At 33.9% G+C, this 23,790-nt stretch overlaps 1 protein-coding gene across 2 annotated transcripts; it reads right to left on the bottom strand.

Moving 5' to 3' along the window:
* Window positions 1-78: 78 nt before the first annotated feature.
* On the bottom strand, window positions 79-22,101 carry DNAlig1 (DNA ligase 1). Of its 2 annotated transcripts, none has more exons than XM_085961179.1 (13): window positions 21,927-22,101; window positions 21,342-21,536; window positions 16,028-17,186; window positions 14,778-14,981; window positions 11,941-12,025; window positions 10,968-11,127; window positions 7,933-8,123; window positions 6,638-6,908; window positions 5,992-6,154; window positions 5,705-5,868; window positions 4,389-4,630; window positions 1,715-1,861; window positions 79-819 (listed from the first exon to the last, which is right to left on the bottom strand). In XM_085961179.1, exons 2-13 carry the CDS (start codon window positions 21,480-21,482, stop codon window positions 687-689), a joined length of 3,060 nt encoding a protein of 1,019 aa, XP_085817305.1. In that variant the 5' UTR covers window positions 21,483-21,536; window positions 21,927-22,101; the 3' UTR covers window positions 79-686. The 2 variants fall into 2 exon arrangements, with proteins under 2 accessions (XP_085817305.1, XP_085817304.1); XM_085961178.1 differs by having other exon boundaries at window positions 21,952-22,101.
* Between the last annotated feature and the right edge of the window lie 1,689 nt (window positions 22,102-23,790).

Below are 23,790 nucleotides of genomic sequence, written 5' to 3'. Positions count from 1 at the left end.
TATTTGACAGGTTCAGATAGGTCGTGAAAATCGGTTAACGTCAAAATGAGTCTGCACAATGTAGTTAATTTTTTTTCCGGCAAGTTCGCCACTATCATTAGATATCGCACAGTCCAACTGTCGTGTGAAAATTCAGAAGCTGCTGAAATTTTTCGATTCATGCATGTTATCTTGTATCTTGCACGATAATACCTATTTACACATGCATTTTTTTGTTATGGCCGCGATAATGCATACTATCAGCAATAAATCCATACACTTGTAAATGCGGTATTAGAGCGAGACAAAACGATGTAATAGGCTTCATGAGAGCAGTCGAAAATAATAACGGTAACGTTAATTAAATTTACAATATATAATTCGTACGCAGTAAAATAAATCGCAATCTGCCCAATTTCAAGTTGTTCCACCAGTTTCTTGGTTTGGTTGTTCTTTGAGATTCAGCCCAATTAAGCGGAATAGTCCGTCTCAAGATTCATTAGTACATGTCTTATTAGTAAAGTATACAATAATGATATCGCATAGTAAAGATGAAATATTATGTATATAAAAAATAGACTAACAATAAAAATAAAATATTATTGAATTAAAACTACATTTCCATGATTTTCATAAAATAACACGGCGTCAAAATCATTAGGTATTGAATTTTTTTTTAATAGTTAAATGAAATATTATGCAATGAATCAGTAAAAATCTTCTTCGATATTCTTGGAACCCGTCTGGTTCTTGACTTGATCCTGGTTGGAGTACATGTCGGCCACCTGCTGTGCCGATGTAGCCTCCTCCGAAGTCTTATCTTCGCGAATGCGTATGAACCTTCAATCAAACAAACACCCAAATCATTTTCTTTCTCTAAAACTCTATATACCCAAACAGAATATCCTCCCCCACGACAGCTCTCCTGACACTTTATCAGTAGTCTAATATTGCCAACTAGTAACCCAGTAGTGGAATAGTGTCATTAAACATAACAGAGAACCGATTGGACATGTCACCCGATATAAAGTCAATGCGAAGTGAGACTCAAGAAATAAAAACCAGAGTGGAGATAGCAAGAAGTGCCTTTTGTTAAATGAGATGCCTCTTTAGCAATCGAGACCTCTTCCTAAATCTGAGACTACATATAGTTTGCTGTTATGTTCTCTCAATCTTTCTCTATGGTATGGAAAGTATGGACACTAAACCCCAGGACGTCTCACAAAGTTCCTTGGACTGACCAGGTGACAAATGTTGACGTTCTCAAATGAATGGGAAAGGACGAAGAAGTTCTGCATAGTACAAAACCAGATAATATTATGAGGACAAAAGTTGAGTATTCCCTGATTTGTCATCCTAGGAAATATCAATGGTAAACGTAGCAGAAGACGACGTTGCATTTCGTGACTTAAGAACCTCAGTGATTGGGTATGAGTACAGCTCCATAGAACTGTTCTGGGTAGCAGATAATAAAGCAAATATCTGATACTGATGGTGGCCGACAATCATTATGGGATGGTATCATATTAATAATATTAGGTAGATAGTGGGCATCAAGGTTTATTATTGTTTATTTCCGATAAATATTTTGTCACCCCAGTTCTTATTATTTGAGTTAATCAAGGGTGTAGATTGAATCCAAATATAGTTTCTGTGACGTTTTCTCCTCCATCTTCCATTCTCCTAAATAGGGGTTTAATAAAATACTAATAACTAAGATACAAGGTAAATTTACCTGGGGAATCGTAGCGAGATGCCCTTTTCAGGATGGACTATTCCGAGTGCAGCCCTGTGCACAGGGGACAGGGAGAGATCAGCACATTTTATTTCCCACACTTGGGCTGGGGCGAACCAGTGATCGGGTTCCAATGTGGAGTCAAACCTAAAACAAGTAATAACTTTTAAATGAAAGTTCTAGATTATCGGAACATAATATATTTCATTATAGAAACAATAATTCGGCTGCTTCATGTATCAGCAGATCGAGGGTTTGATATGTATATCCAACAGAAACACTTAAGGGGGGACATGCTCGTCGAAGGTCAAAATTGAGTTTTTATTGTATTTTCAAACCATGATCCTGGACACTCCTTAAACGTTGTAGATAATCTATTTATATAATTTTGAAGCCTTATTATCCTTTATAGTTATTTTAAACATTTGATGACTGCATGAAGTATTTTTGTTACATAAAATAGTATTCTTTTAAACCTCTCGCTCTAATGTTTTAGAATATAGTCATATTTCGGTACAGAACTGTGCAGTGGTGTTAAGATTTTTTACATTTATTAATTTTTAAACGCATTTATAAAACCATTAGTATAATTTATTACGAGATAATTTTTGTAAAATATTCACGATAAAAAATTATTTTGATAATCTCTGTGATCCCAAATTTGACAAGAATTAGGCATTTTATTATTCAAAAAATCGGCAAGATTAACACATTTGAAGATGATTCTAAAGATACTTATTATAAGCTATGTTTTTGACCATTCAAGTGTGATAAAAATCTTATGAATAATGATTGCTTTATAATAATTATTGACCTAAGAATATGGTAGTGTTTTTTTGAAATACGCCATTTCTTTTGTCATTCCCTAGTGGTTAAGCTACAGCATACGGCCGTAGCCATAAAATGACAAACTAAAGTTAAAGTAGGGAGTAAAATTATGTTAACGCGCGTGTTTGAACATGTACCTAACCGATTTTTTTTTATTTTTTTTTTAAACGGTACATGTTCAAACACGCGCGTCAATATCATTTTACTCCCTACTTCCATTATAGTTTGTCAATTTATGGCTACGGCCGTATGTTGTAGCTTAACCACTGGGGAATGACAAAAGAAATGGCGTATTTCAAAAAAACACTACCTTATTCTTAGGTCAATAATTATTATAAAGCAATCATTATTCATAAGATTTTTATCACACTTGAATGGTCAAAGACATAGCTTATAATAAGTATCTTTAGAATCATCTTCAAATGTGTTAATCTTGCCGATTTTTTGAATAATAAAATGCCTAATTCTTGTCAAATTTGGGATCACAGAGATTATCAATATAATTTTGTATCGTGAATATTTTACAAAAATTATCTCGTAATAAATTATGCTAATGGTTTTATAAATGCGTTTAAAAATTAATAAATGTAAAAAATTTTAACACCACTGCACAGTTATGTACCGAAATATGACTATATTCTAAAACATTAGAGCGAGAGGTTTATAAGAATACTATTTTATGTAACAAAAATACTTTATGCAGTCATCAAATGTTTAAAATAACTATAAAGGATAATAAGGCTTCAAAATTATATAAATAGATTATCTACAACGTTTAAGGAGTGTCCAGGATCATGGTTTGAAAATACAATAAAAACTCAATTTTGACCTTCGACGAGCATGTCCCCCCTTAAGAAATCATGTCATTTGTTATTAATCACTAGCTTAAATATGTAACAACAAATAAAACAAGAAAAAACATTGATCCAAACTAATGTCAGTTATGAACCAAGTTCCAAAAATTAAAACACAACAGTTTTACACATGTCTTCTTAAAGCCGCGTTGACACGGTCCAAGTACGATCCAAGTACACTTGGACCGAGTGCCATCCAAGCACACTCGTATGAGACATCTTCATACTAATTATTCCTATCCAAGCTAACTTGGATGAGTAGGACGCGGTCCGAGTAGCTTGGATAGGAATAATTAGTATGAAGCTGTCACTTGGATGGCACTCGGTCCAAGTGTACTTGGATCGTACTTGGACTGTGTCAATGCGCTTTAAGTCTAGTCCACACCTATAAATATCTGCTCGCAAACAATTTATATAATTATTATTTGTAAACTTTTGCCCGATTGCAAAAGGCTGTAAATGTTTTTTGACATGTCCACACGTCCTGCAAACATTGCTATCAAATTAAATGTAGTTTGGACGATCCATATTATGAAAATATACACACTTTCATCTAACTAAACAATACTCCACAAAACCATGCATCGCCAAATATATCCACACTTGCTTGTTTATCCATCGATATGTGCACGTGTTCCATCTGTGATGGAAAACAAGTTTGTTTAATTTATGTAAATGTTTTGGGCCGTCGCACGAAAAGATTTCTTAACAAATGTTTATGAGAAATGGATGTTAGTCACTTGTTTAACCGACAACATCCATACTCTGGGTCCAAACACACACTGAAAAACAACATGTGAATGTTTAATGGAGACCTGGGAGTCGAACCTGGGTCCCACAATATTATAAGCCTGACGCACAACCACTCAGTGGTTTTATTTGTTTACGGGCATACATAAGTCTATACTAGGCTATACAGATTAATTTTATATATCTTTTAAAAAGTCTTAATATTATTATGACCTGTAAACATAATATGTAAATGTATTGACCTGTAGTAGTTCTTGGGTCCCTCAATGATGTGTTCCTTCAGTGTCTTAGAATGAGTCTGCAAGTCCTCGTCGCTGAAGCCGGTTCCGATCTTGCACAGAGTCTGGTACTCGTCCGATTGTCGATCGTGGCAGGCGAGGAGGAACCCTCCGTAGACCCCGGCGCGCTTGCCTCGCCCCAGGTATCCTCCCAGGACCACTGCATCGATTGTATCACCCACACCGTCCAAGTAGTCTTTCTTCAACTAAGGAAAAAATAAGGATATCCAAAGATTCTATTATAATTTAAGTTTTCCATTTTTTGCAAAGTAATGTCACATTTTCAGCAGGAGACATTGATTCAGAATAAAATGAAATAGGAAGATGTGAAGAATGCTATTTTAAAAACAGAAAACCACACACTTATAATAAATATGTTGTGGCTTAGACAAAGGAGATACGGTTTTTATTTCCTATTGTCAACTGTGTGTATTAGCTGTGTCTACCAACTCTAATGCTGCAATTACATTATGATCACGTCACGTACTGTCACATGCTGGTACGGCGACAAATTTAGTCTATGGGAAAGAAAATCCAGAGAAAACCACAAAAACAAAGAACACGTGATTTTGTCTGTTTTTGTGAACACGTGACATGAGAGTCAAAAAAGTGTAGGCATGTAGAAAATGATAAAAAAAGTTCATTGAGTCATGCGAGTGTCGGTGCATCACAGTACGCGTGAGGTGACCTCATTGTCGTTCTGGTGATTTCAGCAGATTTTGCTAACTGATAATGTTCGTTTAAAGGTTCAAAATGTGCTACGTGATGGGAGCATCAGTCTAATACCAAGAAAAATGACATAACACACTTTTTTCCGTAGCAGCAACTTACTGTGACAGCACATGAGAGCACTTACCGTGATCATAATATATTTGAACCTTAACTGTATTTTGCATTAACTATTAGATCTAGACTAGATCTAGACTAGACCCCACGGTGGCCGAGCGTTAAGGTGTCGACTTATTATGTTGTAGGTCCTGGAATCGAATCCTGGCTCTGGCAAATTCGCATGTTTATAATCACAATGTGTATTTGTGTGTTTGGACCCAGAGTATGGATCTAATATGTTGAGCAAGAGGCGGCTAACATCGATTTTCTCATAAAAACAAAAAAAATTGATAATACAACCTTCACTCTGTGGAGGGTCGTATATATCCAAAGAATACTATCTCAATTTTTAATGATTTTGAGTTACGTATGGTACTGGACATAAAATAATATATTACGTTAAGTGACAAAGAGACTTATCAAAAAATTAATTGGTCAGAACTACGACTTACTTTTAACCAATTCCTGGATCTCTTGGCAATTTCATAAGTGGCATCTTTGCCGTTGAGAGTTTTCACCATGAGACCTTCGCAATTACCTCGGATGCTCTCGTCCAGAAACTCCTGGATGCTTTCTGTGGTGTTGCAGTCAAGACTCGTTGCTGTATGCCACTCGCCTGAACAATAGAACAGCAGATGAGAAGTTACTAAGGCTAATTATCACAGTGGAGCATACCAATTTTACTCAGGCCTCTCTATGGATATAAATCCATTTCCTCAATTATAACATTTTTTATTACCTTCGACAAGATTGAAGTTTTCCTTCATCAGTCTTCGTCTCTCCTCAAAAGGTTTCTTAACGAGTGGTTCCCCGTTAAAATACAGCAAATCAAACATGAAAATACACACGGCAACTTTGATATCCGCCTCATTGGCATCTTTACGTTTGCGTGTCGATAAAACCTGAAATAATACGTATTATCAATGAGAAATATTACAATACTTTATTGTAACTATCAGAAACATGATAGATACAAAAATTATAAAGATAGAAACCCTTACAGATACACAGATTTGGTCAGCTCAGACAAGGAGCCGTCTATATATCATACATAACACCACTGCTAGCGTGATCAAAAATTTAGCAATAAAAAACAGGGCTAACGAGCTGCTACTAGCGACACCTGTGCGACTCCAAAAATATAATGTCCGGAAAGAATTATTGAATTTAAAAAAATAAATCGGACAAGTCTTGATGACGTTAAATCACAATCATAGTAATACATCGGTTTAAAAGCATTATTACGTTAGTGACAGTATGTAATATCGCCCAACCTTCAAGAGGCGTTACACGTATGTCGAAGAACCAAACCTCCACATGCAATCGGTATTTGTGGATGATCTGGATTACTTTACTTTTAAAAAGATTCAGTATAGTCAATTCACCTGGAATGGAAGAATTTGTTTCTTTTCCTTATCCCATGCAACCGCCTCGCAATCCAAAACGCAACTTTGCACAGACGGCTTCAGCGTATTGTGGAGCCTTCCCAGTATGTCAGGATACTTGCTCGTGTTGTTCTCCTGGTTGCGGCTGTAGATCGACGCACCGGCAATGTTGGCGGACACGACTCCGTTCTCGTCGCAGGTTGACGGCACATGGATCTGAGCACGCTCCCCATCGTACTTCCATTCGCATGTGAATTCTACATTCTCAAATCTAAAAAAATATTTTCATACACTAAGGGCATGATTAGGAATCGCAATAATGAATGAAAATACTAATACCGGTATTCGTGAAATATATGGAAAAAACAGAAGTATCTACCAATATATATAAAATATAAATCTCGTTAAAACATTAATATTTTATAGCACTTGCCATTACTGGTATCCAAAGGCATTAAAGGGCAACGGAAGTAAACCAGACATTGCGTAACCCGACAAAAAAATACAATTATGTTAAACCTTTTATGTTAATTAAGTAATACATTTTGTTTCCACTTTCAATACCGAATATATCGGTATTTACTGATTTTTAAAACCAGTATTTCGGTATCGAAAAATACTGGAATACCAGTTTTGAAATACCGGTATTTAAATTCCTAGGCCTGATGCATAGAATATCAACATTATGTAAAACTAGCTACACATATTTAGGAATGCTATGCATTGATGAAAATAAGATAACAAAATAGTGGACTAACATGTACCCGCAATAAGAAATGTTGTCATTTTTTATATTACGATTATCTGTAGGTTATTTGTAGGAAAATGTTTTTAAACAATTGACACATTAACAGTTTTAAGAAAATTTTTGACGATATTTTTGCTTGGTATAATATCCGATAAGTAGCTCGTTATAAAAGTGAGTAAATGTATGGAGAAAATCATAAACAAAAATGTCAACGAATGTTTCCTCATTACATCCGAGATCTCGCTATATCCGTGATCGTAATAACCAAGTTCGACTGTATGACGCATGTGCTTATACACAAATGTACAAAATGTTATTGATTTATTAATTGAATCAGTAATATGATAAATGTAATTTCAAGGCCAAATAAAATGTCGCTCAACAAATGGATAGTCATACAAAGATACTCAAACAGAACTAAATTACCAGACAGTTCCCCTTAAACCTGCTGGATCGACAAAATAAATAATTTACGGAGTGAAAAGAGCTTCTGATGGCCTTCATCCAGTAGTAAGTCTACCTCAGCTGAAGATAATGTATTATTTACCTATGTAGGACTTCATGCACTCCTTTGGTTGGGTGTGCCAACATGGGTTTGAGTGGTATTCCAGGGGTCAACTTGCAATGATTTGGCAGCTCCGAAATTCCATGTTCCAGCACTACGGGGATAATCATGTCATAGTTGGGACATTCACAGTACGTTGTTTTTAATACCAATGCCTTTTCATCGATTGCTGCCTGTAAGAATGACAGATGAAGTTAGCTACATGGAAACATTATGAGACATCAGGCAGGTTTCAAAATTAAGTTAACGGAAGATAAAATAGCGATCGGCTATTTTATTTTCAGTTACGTTCAAGGCAAGAAGAGCGTTTGAAAAAAGTTCATAATAATAAAAAAGAAAAGGGTTTATCTTATTTTAAAATACTTTAAAACAATATTTTTGATTTCAACTGATTTAATGATTTTCATAACCATACCTGATTGGGTTTTGGACTCTTTTTCAAGTATAAACACAAAAGAATCTCTAAAATCACAAGGAGACTTTATAGAAATAGCAACAAATGATGAGTTGAAATTGATATTCAAAGACAGCCACCAAAAGTTTTGGTTACAATTTATACTGAATGGACCATAGAACATTTCCTTCATTACATTTAATGGAATATGACTTCAGCATCGTCAAAAATCTGTTAACTAAAAAAGAAACCGACTGCACATAAATAATCGATATATGAATACTGCTGACAAAAATAGACCAGAACATTTAACATATTGCTAGCAGCGCATCGGGTTCATCCTTCTCATTAGGATTATTTTTAATGTTATTCTTAATTTTCTGTGTTTAATCCGAGTGAAATGTTATTATGGTTGATTTTAATAAATACTTTTATAATTTAAGCAACAACGCAGCGAAGGATATTTACAAAAAATGTGAATTAATTTGTCACGGAATAAGGTCATTAGTTTCAAAGTCGGTAACCTCCATTTTTTGTAGATTTTGATTCTGCAAGTCGTAACTGTATTTTAAATACTTCCTATATTTTTTGAGTCATATTCTGAGAAAATCGAAAAAAAACTGAAAAAATAATCGTAAATGATATAAGTATATCGTCTCTGTTCTGGCAGAACACACTAACTGGAGAATACTAGTTTTGAGTAATTTGACTTTGAAGTTTTTAAAATGTTCGAAATAGTCTATCATGTGAGTTTATTAAGTAATCGTAAAAAGGATGACTTTAAAATAAAGACTGTTTATTTATTCAGAAGGTTTCCAGACGGTAAAGTTTGAAATAAGGAACATTTTGGTATAACTAACTCAATATCTCATTTTTTCGAATTAGTGTCTTCTGCCAGAACAATGACGATATGTTTTAACATTTTTTGCAGATCCTAATCATAAATTAAAATTGGATAATCATAACTTTTTTAAAAATATTTATTATGAAATGGTAAAATCGTAGCTTTTCCCATGTTTTTATTACATATGATTATTTTTATTCTAAATGCACCGTTTTGAATCATGTGTAAACACGCCGTGTTCACATAAGATTATTTGGTACTGTTCGGTTATCAGGAATACAGCGGAAAACACATTTTGAAAATAGGCGATAAACTGGATTATTTGTTAGGTTAACCAAACCTAACCTAACCTAACCCAACCTAACCTAACCTAAACTAACGCAAACTAACAAATAATCCAGTATATCGGGTATTTTCAAAATGTATTTTCCGCTGTATTCCTGATAACCGAACAGTACCATTTTAATACTTATCTATTACGGTGGACGCTCACATAGGATTAATTACGGTGCATGATATTGGATGCCCTGGCATAGTATTAATTTAATATTGTTTTTATTTGGTGATTTAATTTTTTATTTGATATTTCCACAAGTGATATAATACGTCATATGGTAGAGAAAAAAAATGCGCATCACGTGGTATCAATAACTCATTTTCGTCAAAATCACCACATAGGAGGTATTTAATATACAACAACGGAGAACTTTACCATCATGTGTATGTTCATAAAATATCAAATCCAGCCCATTTTGTTAGTTAAGAATTAAATCAGAGGTTGATTGCAAAGTTGTTTATATCTATCAGTCACCATTTTTTATATTTTATGACTAACCTTGAATGTAATTTATATTAATTTTAATGATGTTAAGGACATTTTATTTCGCTGTTCATTTTTTTCCAATTATTTACTAATATGTAAATATTCTATTTGCAGTTCTAACTCTACTTGACGGTTTTTTGAAATATGTAATCTCAAAATGGCAAAGTTTGAAGGTTACTGACTTTGAAACTAACAGCCTCAATAAGGTATATTAAATCTATGAATATTATTTAAAACATCTCTTTGTCACATTCGAAAGAACTTATTAAACTATTGAACATACATAATTTTGAAAACACTTCTGAGAAAATATAAACCAATAGAAAAAATCTTTTTGAAAAAAGTAAGACACCGCAGGGTGGCCGCAGGAATCGAACCTGCATCTATCGGGTATCGGGGCCCACGCACATCACTATGCTAAAGGAGTCATACTTATACTCATAGCAACAAATTTTAACTAATGGCTTTTAATACTCACTGAAGCGCTTTCCAAATTAAGCTACTATTGGCGATCGGCTTTTGTATTTTAAATCAAAGTAGGTAGGTATTACTTTAATTACTAATCGATGTCACGGATCACTCCAAGATTTTTTATTGTAACTTACTTGAAATTCCTAAAAAATTTTAATCAACTATTATTTTTATTCAACGAATAATTCACAACATTTAACAATGTAACATTCTAATTCATTGAATAAGTATTTTCAAAATTATTTATTTTCAATAATCATAATGTTACATTCTTAAATCTTGTGAATTATTCGTTGAATAAAAAAAATGTTTATTATCTATATTTTTATAACAAAAGTAATTGTGTATATGTGCGTTATAACGTTTTTAAATTATATTAAATTCCATAATTCATATGCTATCGCTAGATGCTCCTAATAGAGTAGAATTACCCTAGCACAGCACTTCGCATTAAAGGAGATTTCTAATTATATAATAAATATTGCCTTGAATTGTTCAGCCGAAAATCCTTTTGAAGAGTTGATGATTTCAGGAGGCCATTTGTCACCCTGGGTAGCCAACGGCGGCGTAGTTGTGCAGGCCTGCGCCAAAGCTTGTAGCACCGACTGCTCTGCTAATCCTATCCGCAGCTTTCCAGCCAGAGACCTACAAACGCGATTCGACATATTCTATTTTACTTTTCTTATAGAAAAGAGTTTATAGCCAATCATAACACAAAGAAACTTGGATGGATCTCAATCTCCAGCAGAGTGGGAAGGAGGAGGGTTAGGTTATATTACAAACACCCATGCCTTGGATTCAAATGCCAAATTACTGGAATTTCTGGATTACTAAAATGTATGGCTACTGGGGTTTTTTTATAGATTTTATGGATAATGGCAAAACATAATGTTTTTCTAATGTTTACCAAAATAATCTCTTATCGATGATTCAAACGTTGTTTAAAACCCCTCTTCCGTAATTTACACAAAACCAAGACAGTACCGCATTAGTGTTAAATTAATGAGATTCCATAACATAAATATTATTTATTGCAAAACCATCATGTGAATTTTGACTCAGACTGAGAGATTGAATCCTGGATCTGTTCATCGCAAGCGGAGCTCTCTTGACGGTGGATGGTCATTTAGATTCACCATTAGCTCCACAATCCAAAGTGGATTGTGGCCACCTCCTCAGAAAAGACTGTTAAATGTCAATACTCTTGATCTAAACAACATGTGAATTAGTAATGAATAGACATTAGACGCGAAATTCAAACTCGCGAATTTCAGAAGCAATAAGCAGAAGAAATAACATGCAAATTATGCCATGGAACATTCAATCGCCAGGCTAGTACAGTATGAGAGGGCGTCATTTTTGTGGCACTTATGTCACAGCTTCGAAAGGAACGATCATGCAACAGAATTACTTCCTGACAAAACTTCTCACTTAGCATCAACCGTAAAATTTACTCACCTTATAAGATATCTAGCTTCTGAATGTCGACACGCTACGAACATTGACTGTATTTTGTCAACTTTTTTAGACATTGATGAGTGCCCTGAAATAAAATGACAAAGGTATTAGAAATAGAAGGAGTAGTTGGCAGGATACCATGTTCAAATCAGAACTGAGGCGATTTGTACACATAAATAGTACTCGAATTGCATGAAATTGACACCGGCTATATTGCGCAATATTCAATATCGCTAGCCAACTAACATTTGACAGTGGAAGAGAGTGGGTGGTGGACGAAAATACGCTCGAACAGGGTTGCACAATATTTATTTGACAGCAACGCAGTACATAAAACACATGAGTCACAGGCACAACATGAGAATTGTCATCACTATGTATAAGTCAATAAGCACAACATGAAAATAGTCAAGGCGAAAAAGTCAATAAAAAAAATTGATAGCCACACCAACTTTATGAAAATACTTCTCCCTGACACTGAAGTTATTTATATTAACGGTAACTGACCGGGCTATAAAGAGATGCACTGATTCTAACTGGCAGAAAAAAATGGTCGACGGTAATGGTGGCTGGCTGGCTGCGCTGGTTACCCTCAAGGGGAGTCGACCAGACTTACTAGGCGAGGGCTACTTGTCAAGCCGGAAACCTTCGTAAGGTGATAACCGTAACAAGACTGGCTGCTGGATGTGATCTACTAGCGTAGGCTGATCTCTGGAGTAGACTGACTGCACTCTAGAGTAGGCTGGAGTAGACTGCCTTTCCATAGTACTGATCTCGATTTTTTATACCCACGGCAGGAGCATGGCGTTTTTGGAGTGGCAATAAAGGTTTTATTTAAATAGGTATGTATTTGTATAGCTTCCTATGGAACATGCTACGCGGAACGGTAATTTAATTAATTTGTTCAACGAATTTTCGAATTCAGACGAAATAAAAATGACGTTATATAGACGACATGTCTGGCTATCTGCTGTAATTTTTATAAACATAAGGATTAAAATTTAGAAGGTTAAATTTGATTCCTAATAGAAAATAATAGTTATGGATGAACGAAATGACTTTCATATTATAAAATTGATTTTACAGTATCAAGGATTAAGTTAAGTAGGCGCTGTACGATTTTCAATTGATTTGACCAATAATTTGATATACAAAAATCGATTTAAAAGTTATATCTAAGGCATGATTTTAGTATATAAAAATGTTCGAATTATGATAAAACAATTGTTGGAGGCGATTAACTTTTGCTAGGTTTTTACGGCGTAGGTATTTTTAATTCGCGATGTGTTTAAATAAGTACCTAAAATTTCCTACATGTAGGTAGGTGCGTGGTGCGGCCCACGTCGTCTTCTTGCTTTGCACGTAATACCTTGCAGGTTCTGTTGGAAGCCCAAGGTCCTGGCTTCACGATGGTGTAAGGCGTTACTGTCTTCTGATGGCTTCCATCCTTTAGGAGATGTGTTACATAGGGGTCGGCGGTTTTGCATGCCTCCGTCATGATGTCATCGCTCCTGACATCGCGAGTTTTCACCAGATAGAATGGAGACTATTACTGTTCAATGCGCTGATTTCTTGCCAAGAGATGAAGATATCGTTTGTGTCCGGGCGGAAATGGCGGAATGTGAACGGCTGCTAGTGGTAAAAAATGCTTCTACCGTCGCGAGTAGGTATTTTGTTGTAAAAATGGCTGCGTCTGTCGACGAGTAAGGAAATAACATCCATCAGAAGCGTGTGACATTGAAGAATATGAATATGAAGATATATATCCGATATCTTGGTTAGAAGTCACTGTATCTTGGATTTAATGTGCCGCGGTTTGTAACGAAATTTGTGGTGATTTCATTAGCTGGAACTGCGTTGTCAGAGACGATCCGTATGTAACATTGCACGGGGTGGGGCATCTTCTTGTATCCTCAGAATAGTCGGGAGTCATTTGCTTTAAGGTTTATCATGTCTCCAAGTTGATCTATGCCAGTGATAGGGTGGTCGCTCGGACTTTGGCGTTTATCGGCTAACCGACTCGTTGGCCTTCCTAGTCCCCGCCGGTCGAGGGTAACCGATGTGCGGTCACTTGGGTGTGTACCGATACGCATTTCTGCGAAATGGCCGGGTCCGTTAGAGGCTGCGAAGAAAAGGTTGTCGGAGGTAGGTACAGCGGACAGAATTATCGTTTCGGTGGTGAAGCATTCATGTTAATATCTTGCGAGGTAGGTAAGAGGTACAATTTTTTCGGCGGCTGAAAATAACACCTAAGGCAATGGTTTTGGCGTAGTATGTATCGAAAGTGAAAGTCGGCCATCTTTAGTTGATAACAAAATGTATTCAATATGCTATAATATATTATTATGCTCCAAGATAATTCACATCATGTAAGAATATTGTCACATATATGGTGTTACGAGCGGCGAGTGTATCTATAGATATTTAGAAGATATTTTGTTAAAAATAAACTTACAATCAAAAAAACTGTTTAAAACATTCATTCATATTGTAATATTCTTTTATAGTTATTTTTATCATTAAAATGTAGTTTATTAATTTCTCTCGAACACTGCAGGATTTTTTTTTTAATGATATATAGTTTTGATGTACTTTTTATTTAAATTTAAAAAATGTTGATTTTTTTAGAAAATACAAATGTTTATAAATTGAAATCCTTTTCATTTATATCAAATCGAACTTTGGTGCTGTCATAATACTAACCTGCCGCCGTATGTATGATGATTGCAACATAAATATGAATTAATAGCGACCGATCTATTGGTAATTTTGAAAGTACACCATTTTGTACTTGAGTTTAAATGATTGCAACGGAAAATGAAGTACAGAGAGCTCACCGGTCATCTTTGCGATCTCCCTGAGTTTTTCGAAAACAACTCTGACGTGAAGAGGGGCCGGTTGAAACATCATCCTCTGGTTGGAGCGAGACTGCTCAGCCACCAGGCCCAGGTCTCCCGTGCTGTTGGTCTCGCTCTTGATCTGCGCCATCGCTCTGCCCGTTGACTGGGCGATGGCTTTCATCAGAGTGTGCTCAGCGATACCTGAGAATATATGGACAGTATTATGTACTGTATCGTGGTATGTTATACAACTATTCCATTGAAATTACTTAACATATTACCCCAGTCTCTGAAACTTGTAACTTGGGAATCATTTTTAGATCATAAACTGACTTTTAAAAACAAAGTCAATAAAATGCTTTGTTTTATCATGCGGCGGTGTGTTAATGAATTTAAAACATAGTCTGTTATGTATCCACTTTTGGAATACATTTTTATGATTTGGTTCCCTAATTATAAAAGTTCACATCTAAACCATTGAAAGATGTCAACATAAATTTCTACATTTGATACTTAAAATTCGGTATTCCAGTTGAAATTATAGTCTACAATAATTTGTTAATAGATAACTGATATATCCACACTAAAATGAATGCGCTAAACATCTGAATTTTTGGAAATGTGTAAAACTGTTAATTCAATCATTGACTGCCACGAGCTCTTGTATAATATGATTCAGTTTCGAGTACCCACTCGACATACGAATATCTTTAACTCATTTCATATTGATTGTATCATCTATCGAGGATTCATTCTTTTTCTAATAGTTGTAATTTTTTTTTATATACTTTTATACCTAATTAAATAATTATTGTAATATTGTTCATTCTGTTTTAGTTTAATTTTTTTATGACTAAAAACTTTTATTTTGATCGTTGTGTCACCTATTTTATCTAACTGTAACATTTTTTAAACTATCTACATATTTTTTTATTATATAATTGCGATTATTGTCTATGCCGTCTATTGCGATTATTGTCTAACTGCAAAATTTGATTCTAAGGTCCATGTTATCAAAAATTAATTAGGAAGTTAACCGATATGTATATAAAAAAACAATACTTAATGAATATTATCTGCTGGTAAACCTATGTCTTAAACATGAAAATCCGATGTGGACAGACATTTTTTTGGTCAAGTGCCATTGCGAAGACGTAATACACATTTGTATAAAACAGTTATCTCATTAATCATAAGTATTTATTTACTTAGTAGACTTCCATATTATTATACATGTCATAACTTACCAAGTTCCATGCTCTCATAGGCCGGTGCCAGTTTATTAAGACACAAATAAACACTGGGCAGCAAGTCTTCGGGGGTGAGCAGCATCACCGACCTGAAGAAGTTACTCAGTACCTCTACAATCTTCAGCCGAGCAGAAATCTTCTCGATCTCTTCCAGAGTCTTCGCCAGAGCCAAGTACGGAACCTTCTCCCCTCTCGACCAGAAAGCATCGTCAATCGGATGGTACTTGGCTTTTGATGGATTATAATTTACACTGTCAACTCCCGGTTTCTTGTCTTTGTTGTCGGCATCAGTTGGCGTTGTTTTTGTAGATGTGAAAAAACTGTGGAATGCTTGAGGCTTTTTAGTCGGTGGAGTTATGTCTTTTTTATCTTTTGACGATACTGTTTTATCCTCCTTCTTTACAGTCTTTTTTTCTGGTGATTTTTTGGCTGTATCGCCATCAGAATTGTCACTTTCTTCACTACTTGATATGGCTCTCTTTTTACCATTCTTTTTAGCTACAACATCATCATTTTTCTTGTCTTTCTCTTTGTGCTCAGATTCATCATCACTAGAAATATTACTACTTTTATTACTCTTTTTAGTATAAATTTCATCCTTTTCATCATCTAAATCTTCATCAGTGGAAATGGCATTTTTTTTCCTTCCCTTCTTTGATACTTTCTTATCTTTTGACAACTTCTTTTCTTTCTCTTTGTGATCAGATTCAACATCACTAGAATTTAAATCCTTGCTTTTATTACGTTTATTCTTTTTAATATCTTTTTCTTCATCTTCATTGTCACTGCAATCCATACTAGAGGCCTTCATATCCAAATCTTTATTACTACCATTTACTTTTCCTTTACTAGCAATACTTTTACTCGATTCATCATTTTCCACTCCCTTTTTCACAGCTGGAGATTTCTTTTTGGAGTCTTTAGACTTAGATTTAGTTTCTTTTTTATTTGCAGCTGCTTTTGGAGATTTTTTGGAACCCTTTGTTACTTTGGGTGTAGTAACTTTTGGAGAAGACGTTCCGTTGATTGTTTCTTTTGATTTATCCAATTCAGATTCTTTTTTGGGAGACTTCAGTGACGATTGGGTACTATTTCTCTTACCAGGCGGTGAATTTGATTCAGAATCACTTTCGATTCTCTGTCTTTTTGAAGTTTTCTAAAATTTGTATAACAATTGAATTATTATGTAAATGAATTTTGCACATCTGAGTCTATTATTAATAAATTTAAATAGTTTTAGCAATGGACAGAAAATTGAATAGTGATGAAAGTTATGTAGTAGTTCAGAATAATGGAATACAGAAATCTGGTTTTAGGATGGCAATACGTTGAAAAATTATATTATTCATGTAAGTTCAGTTATTGTGTGAAAGAAAAAATACGGACGAAGGAAGATGAGTCATTTATTTAATTATAAAAATTTCAAAAGGCAAAAATAACAAGATAATTTGTTTTGAGAGAGTTTTGAATGAATCACCATTGCACCAATCGTATTGATCGCATAGACCATGGTTTCCCAAACTATGAACCACTGGCATAGACAATTATCTCGATTCTGTTAGTTATTTAATCAACTACTGTACGAAAACATTTTCTTGGCTACGTGTTAAAACTGTGAACAAACATGCTCCGCTCATTTTTAACCGCAATTCCATTATAAGCTCCTCCCATTTAGTAAACAACAGCGCCTGGAAGTGTAGCCAAGAAGATGTTTTCGTACAGTAATGCACAACTTAGCAATATTCAGTCGTTCAGTCCAAAAAAACATAAATAAAGGGGTCATCCACACAATATGATGTCATGGACGAAGGGAGGAAAATGGGTCTGATAAAATATGATGATTTTGAAGAACCCCTTATTTGATTGTAGAAAATCCGACATCACAAAACCAACCAAATATAAACTCATATTTTCTAAGAATCTCCTATATATTAAATAATTATCCTATATATTAAAACGCACCAACTTTTTTATTTAAATACCATTTTGTTGATTATTAATAAAGGAATTCACTTCAATTTTTGGAGTCCCGAATCTACTTCCATTTGAATCCGGCACAATCTGATAAAACTCGACACAATCACAGATAATAGCGTTTTATATCCGTCACCATACATTTTCGCATCTTGCTGTCCGTGTACCTCAAATTGATTATAATGTTGTTTAATACTTTCTATATAATCAATATTTCACAAATCTAAATTAATATTCCACAAAACTATTCAAATCTGTAAGCGGCACATTGGCATACTCTTCGTTTTAACAAGAAATAAATACATATTTCCTCACTAATTACTACTAAAATATAATCTAAGCCAACGTCACTGTTTTTTATCTGTCAAACTAATGATTGTCATTTGTTTCCTTTTGCAAATCGCTTATAACAAGTTCATTTGACGTGTTAGAATTCAAATATAGAATTTGCAGAAATAATCGAAAAAATGTGACATTTCTATTAGCATATTAAATAATCAATTTCAATCAAAATATTTGAGTACCTTGGTATCAAAGTGGGACAAACGCCACCTCCCACTAAATTCATGTTTTAATTGATTATGGTAGTGCAAGTGAAGCTCTTTTCAAAAAATCCACCAAAAGTATCAAAAACGGTAGTTTTCATAGAAATTTTTGAGTTTAAAGTTGGTATGTTATATGAAAAACAGACACTTTTCACACATGTTTGTGAGTCTCCTGTAAAATTTTGTAAATGGCTTATGTCCCACTTTGATACCAAGGTACTCATTTTTATTGTAAGATGAGTTTTCTATTAATTAATAATCATAGAGAATTTTATTGATTATATGGTATGATGATATGCAATTATTCCATAGATAACGTAATTGTATTCCAAATTTGATTTTTTTTAAATGCTTCTTTGTGGCTGTTTATTATATATTATTATTGTATAGTTTATTGAATAATTACCTAGGCTACTAATTTCTATAGATTACAATATAGTCATATTAAGTTGCCATTGCAAACAATGAAAGAAATTAATACGAATTGTTATAATTAACAAAATTTGTGATATTATATAATATCTACCTATTTTTATCATCCTTATCATCATCAATCTAGACTTATCCACTGCTAGATGAAGGCCTCCTCAGCCTTATTCTACTCCTTACGTACAATGGATTATTATATTTATCAAAATCAGTGATATTATACTATCTACATATCTATATTTATAATGCTATTATTATCACGAGCCTCAATAAATCCACTGCTGGATGAAGGCCTCTCTACGTTGATTGTACTCTTGACAGTCTCGAATTTCATCATCATCATCATAATCATCATCATTAATCCACTGCTGGATGAAGGGTTCCGCAACGTGATTCTACTACTATAGGTTTAACGAATTTGTGATATTATACCTCGTCACTGTTCTGGCAGAAGACACTAATTCGAAAAAATGACATATTGAGTTAGTTATACCAAAATGTTCCTTATTTCAAACATTACCGTCTGGAAACCTTCTTAATAAATAAACAGTCTTTATTTTAAAGTCATCCTTTTTACGATTACTTAATAAACTCACATGATAGACCATTTCAAACATTTTAACAACTTCAAAGTCAAATTACGCAAAACTAGTATTCTCCAGTTAGTGTGTTCTGCCAGAACAGAGACGACCTATTTCTATCGTCCTTATCATCATCGACCTGAGCCAATCCACTGCTGGATAAAGGCCTCCCTAGCCTGATTCTACTCATTTATGTCATTTGAATTGCTGTATTTATCAAAATCAATGATATTATATTATATCTATTTATATTGCCATTATCATCATGAGCCTGAATTAATCCACTGGTGGATGAAGGCCTCTCTAAGTTGTTTGTATTTCTGTCGGTCATATAATTGCTATATTTATCAAAATTGCTGATATTATATTTACCCATTCATAAAATCGTCATTATCATCATCAACCAAGATCAATCCACTGCTGGATGAAGGTTATCCCAACATAATTCTACTCTTCTTAGTCATATAAACTGCTATATTTTTTTTAAATTTGTGATTTTTCATACCTACCCATTTATATCGTCATTATCGTCATCAACCTGTATCAATCCACTACTGGATGAAGGCCTCTTTAAGCTGATTCCACATTTTTAGGTTTTATAAATTCCCATTCTTATCAGAATTGGTCTATTCCTCTCAAATATAATATGTATTGATTTATTATTTGTCTCGATATGAATGTCCCGCACCGGGAAATTATATTGGTTAAGGTTAATTTTGATTTCAAAATTTGACTTTTTAAATATTATTCTATGGATGCAAGCATTTATTTTTTATAGACAATGAAACAAAACAATGTTTAAATTTGTTTTTTATGCTGCTAACCTTTTTCTATTATGTAAATGGGACCCGAAAGAGATTAATATTTGGATTTATATTGGATCGCTTTTTATGATAATCACACAATATTGCTGTATATTCGAATGAATGAGATGTATAATTATTTATCATATTTAAATGCACATACCTACACATATATTGTATTAAAATTAAAATGTCATTGGTAGCAATCGGCGATTGCCAGCTGTACTGCTAGGCCTAGCAGCCTGAAGTGATGTCAGACAATATTGTGAAGGCCAGACTCCAGAATAGACTACGCATATGACTCCAAATTTGTATTGGCAGTGACGACATGAAAATCGTAAAACTGACAAATCAGCGAAATGTCAAACTGTCTGACGTGAATGAAAATCCACCCCGAAGGGAAAACTATGGCACCGTCTATACATACTTTACAATTATATTAAAATCCAACACCATGTCATTATGACGAAAAGCTGTCTGCAAGACCTAGCGAGACAGACTGGCGAGAGCCAGCTGGCTCAGCTAGTAAATATTATTATAGGTAAGCAAGTACTGCAATTAATCATTTCCAATTTGTTTTTTAATGAATGTGGGGGCAGATTTAAAAATAAGCAGGTAAAAGATTTTTGGTGGGATTTAAAAAATGCTGAAAACTGGAATGTCAATTATGGATATTCCCAAAACTAACCCAATATAACCTATGTGAGACCTTTAAATTAAATCTTAGAAGAGACTCTATCTAACTTCACTTACATATTGTCTTAGAGATCATCAATACTGTACGTATATTGTACTTTTGCGATTAGGTATGGAAAAATCATTATCATATCTGAGAATACAACTAGGTACATAGTTTTAACTTTGAAATGTAAATAATAAAACATGGCGCGGTCTCTAATTTAATTGCTTATAATTTTATGAGAAATTTGACAATTCAAAAACAAACATTATTATGTAGGAAGAGTATTAAAATACTTACATTTTCGTTTTTAATCGGGGAACAGCTGTCATCCTGTTCATTGTTGATTTCTTTTTTAACATTGTGTTTTGTCTCTGCAGTTGTACTTAAAGGTTTTGCTGGTGCTTTTGTAAAAAAGGATGTAATACTCTTTTGAGCCATTGCTTCTTGATTAAAGATATTTCTCCTTACATGGGTTTGAGATAAATTGTATAGCTACAAAAAGGAAACCAAAATAACAGTTAGAATTTTCTTTCTATAATATAGGTAGCCATATTAAATTTAGGCAAGTAAAAGGCTAATGATTATTGAATTACCGGTACTCTCTATGAATATAAGTACCCACATAGTAATATTCGAATATATTGGCTATATTTTGAGCTCAATAAGTAAGACAGGTGGCAAAATCGAGATCTGAGGTCGAGACTTCATTTCTGGTTGATTTTATTGAATTCCTTACAAATGAAAGACGACTTGATGTTAAAGTATACATTGGACTAAATTACTAATAGAATAGATTCAAAATTCGAATGACAAAATTCATTTGTGAGAATTCTTTCAAACATAACCCCAAATATTTCGTTTGAAATATATTTAAGTACCTACCTCATAAATATAAAATGATTTGTACCTTTGGTATAATAAAAAGTGATCTAATTGGAATAAACAATATTTTGAACATTAGTTCACACGTCAGTAAAATAATGTTCACTCAGATAAATCTTTTACGCTTAGGTATTTGACAATCTGTCACAGTTGCCGCCAAAACATTTTGCTAGATAACTAAAATATGTTGCCATCTTTTTGTCACTGAATTATAATACAATAAAATGGTCCCAAAAATATAGTATTTTGTAAAAATATATAAATTGCATAACGATTTTTTAACTGCCGCAAAACAAAATGGATCAATCTTTTTAGGAGTTACAAAAAAATAACATATATATGCCGCGTAGGTAAGTACCATATTTTTTGCAGACATTTATTTGCTTTATTACCTACCTAGGTACGTTCTTTTTGCAATGTCTTTGATTACAATACTGTGAATAAAAGATGACAGCACTGACTTAAGGTTCAAATATACTATATTATGACGATCGGGCACATATAAGCTAAAAGCGATTTAGTGTCTATGATCAAATCTATGCCTTTCCGACATATTATACATACATATTGTATGACAGCTATGACATCGTACTTACACTCTGTGACACCCTGTGACACAGGACGCCAACATAAGAAACGGGTTTTTCGACATAGATGACCGATCGTCATAGAGTGTATTTGAAGCATTAGGGTTCAAATAGACTATATGGCGATCGGGCACATATATGCTAAGAGCGTTTTAGTGTCTATGATCAAATCTATGCCATTCCGACATATTATACATACATATTGTATGAGAGCTATGACATCGTATTTACACTCTGTGACTCCCTGTGACACAGGACGTCAACCAGCGCTCGAAATGGAGAATTTTACGAACCGGAGCACTCGATAATTTTACGAAAATATTAACAATGTTACTTATCCAATTCTATACATGATTGTGTTAGATTTTTTTTATTATATGACATATCTCGCTCAGACGGTCAAATTAATATTTACACGAGACGGAGCGATAATTTTAGGGATTTTATGAACCGGAACGGCGCTCCGGTGCGTTCCGGTCCATTTCGAGCCCTGACGCCAACATAAGAAACGGTTTTTTCGACATATATATGACCGATCGTCATAGAGTGTATTTGAAGCATTACAAAACCCATTGTCTATGCTCTAGACAGAATTTTATTAGTAGCAACATTCGCATTACGCGCCGTACAAATTTGTGGATTGTGACAGACAGTGACAGATTACTCCTCTCAGATAATTAAAGTTTAGGTGTGTTTTCATAAATTGGGCGAAAAGTATGCTTTATTTAAACTTTTACGTGTACACAACTTTAAATCAGTTCGTTGATATAATCGAATCGGCCCATTCAAGCGATTAAATGTAATAATTAGGAAATATAAACAAGATGAATAAGTTGCAATTTTTGTAAAATACAAATTTAATGATCATGGCGAAATGTTCTACTTTTAAATTAATTGTTATACTTTATTCGACCATTTACAAACACAAGCTTTGCATTTTAACATGCGTGACGTTAACGAAACGCTTGCTTTCGATAATCCTGCTTTGAAAAAAGAATCAACTTTTGTTTTTATTTTTGAAGTCTGCTGTTTTTTATAATCAACTATAAAATTGAATTTGGTAAATGTGCCACAGAGGTGGCCATGAGATTTTATAACTTTCTTTTTAGACCAAACCAAACCTAACCTAATCTAACCTAACCCAACCTAATATTACCTCATAATATAATCTTAGTTTGTGATAATGGTGTATCAAAATGTATGAAAATTTCAAATTTTCAATTAACGAATTTTGGATCGGAAAACCGATGCGCCGACAAAAAAAGTATTTATTATAA

Source organism: Rhyacophila brunnea, unplaced genomic scaffold, assembly GCF_057557595.1.
Source record: "Rhyacophila brunnea isolate RB1 unplaced genomic scaffold, BYU_Rbru_1.0 scaffold_12, whole genome shotgun sequence".
In the NCBI taxonomy this organism is placed as follows: domain Eukaryota; kingdom Metazoa; phylum Arthropoda; class Insecta; order Trichoptera; family Rhyacophilidae; genus Rhyacophila; species Rhyacophila brunnea.
Note: the sequence above shows the minus strand (reverse complement) of the source record. Positions and strands in the feature narration are given on the sequence as shown.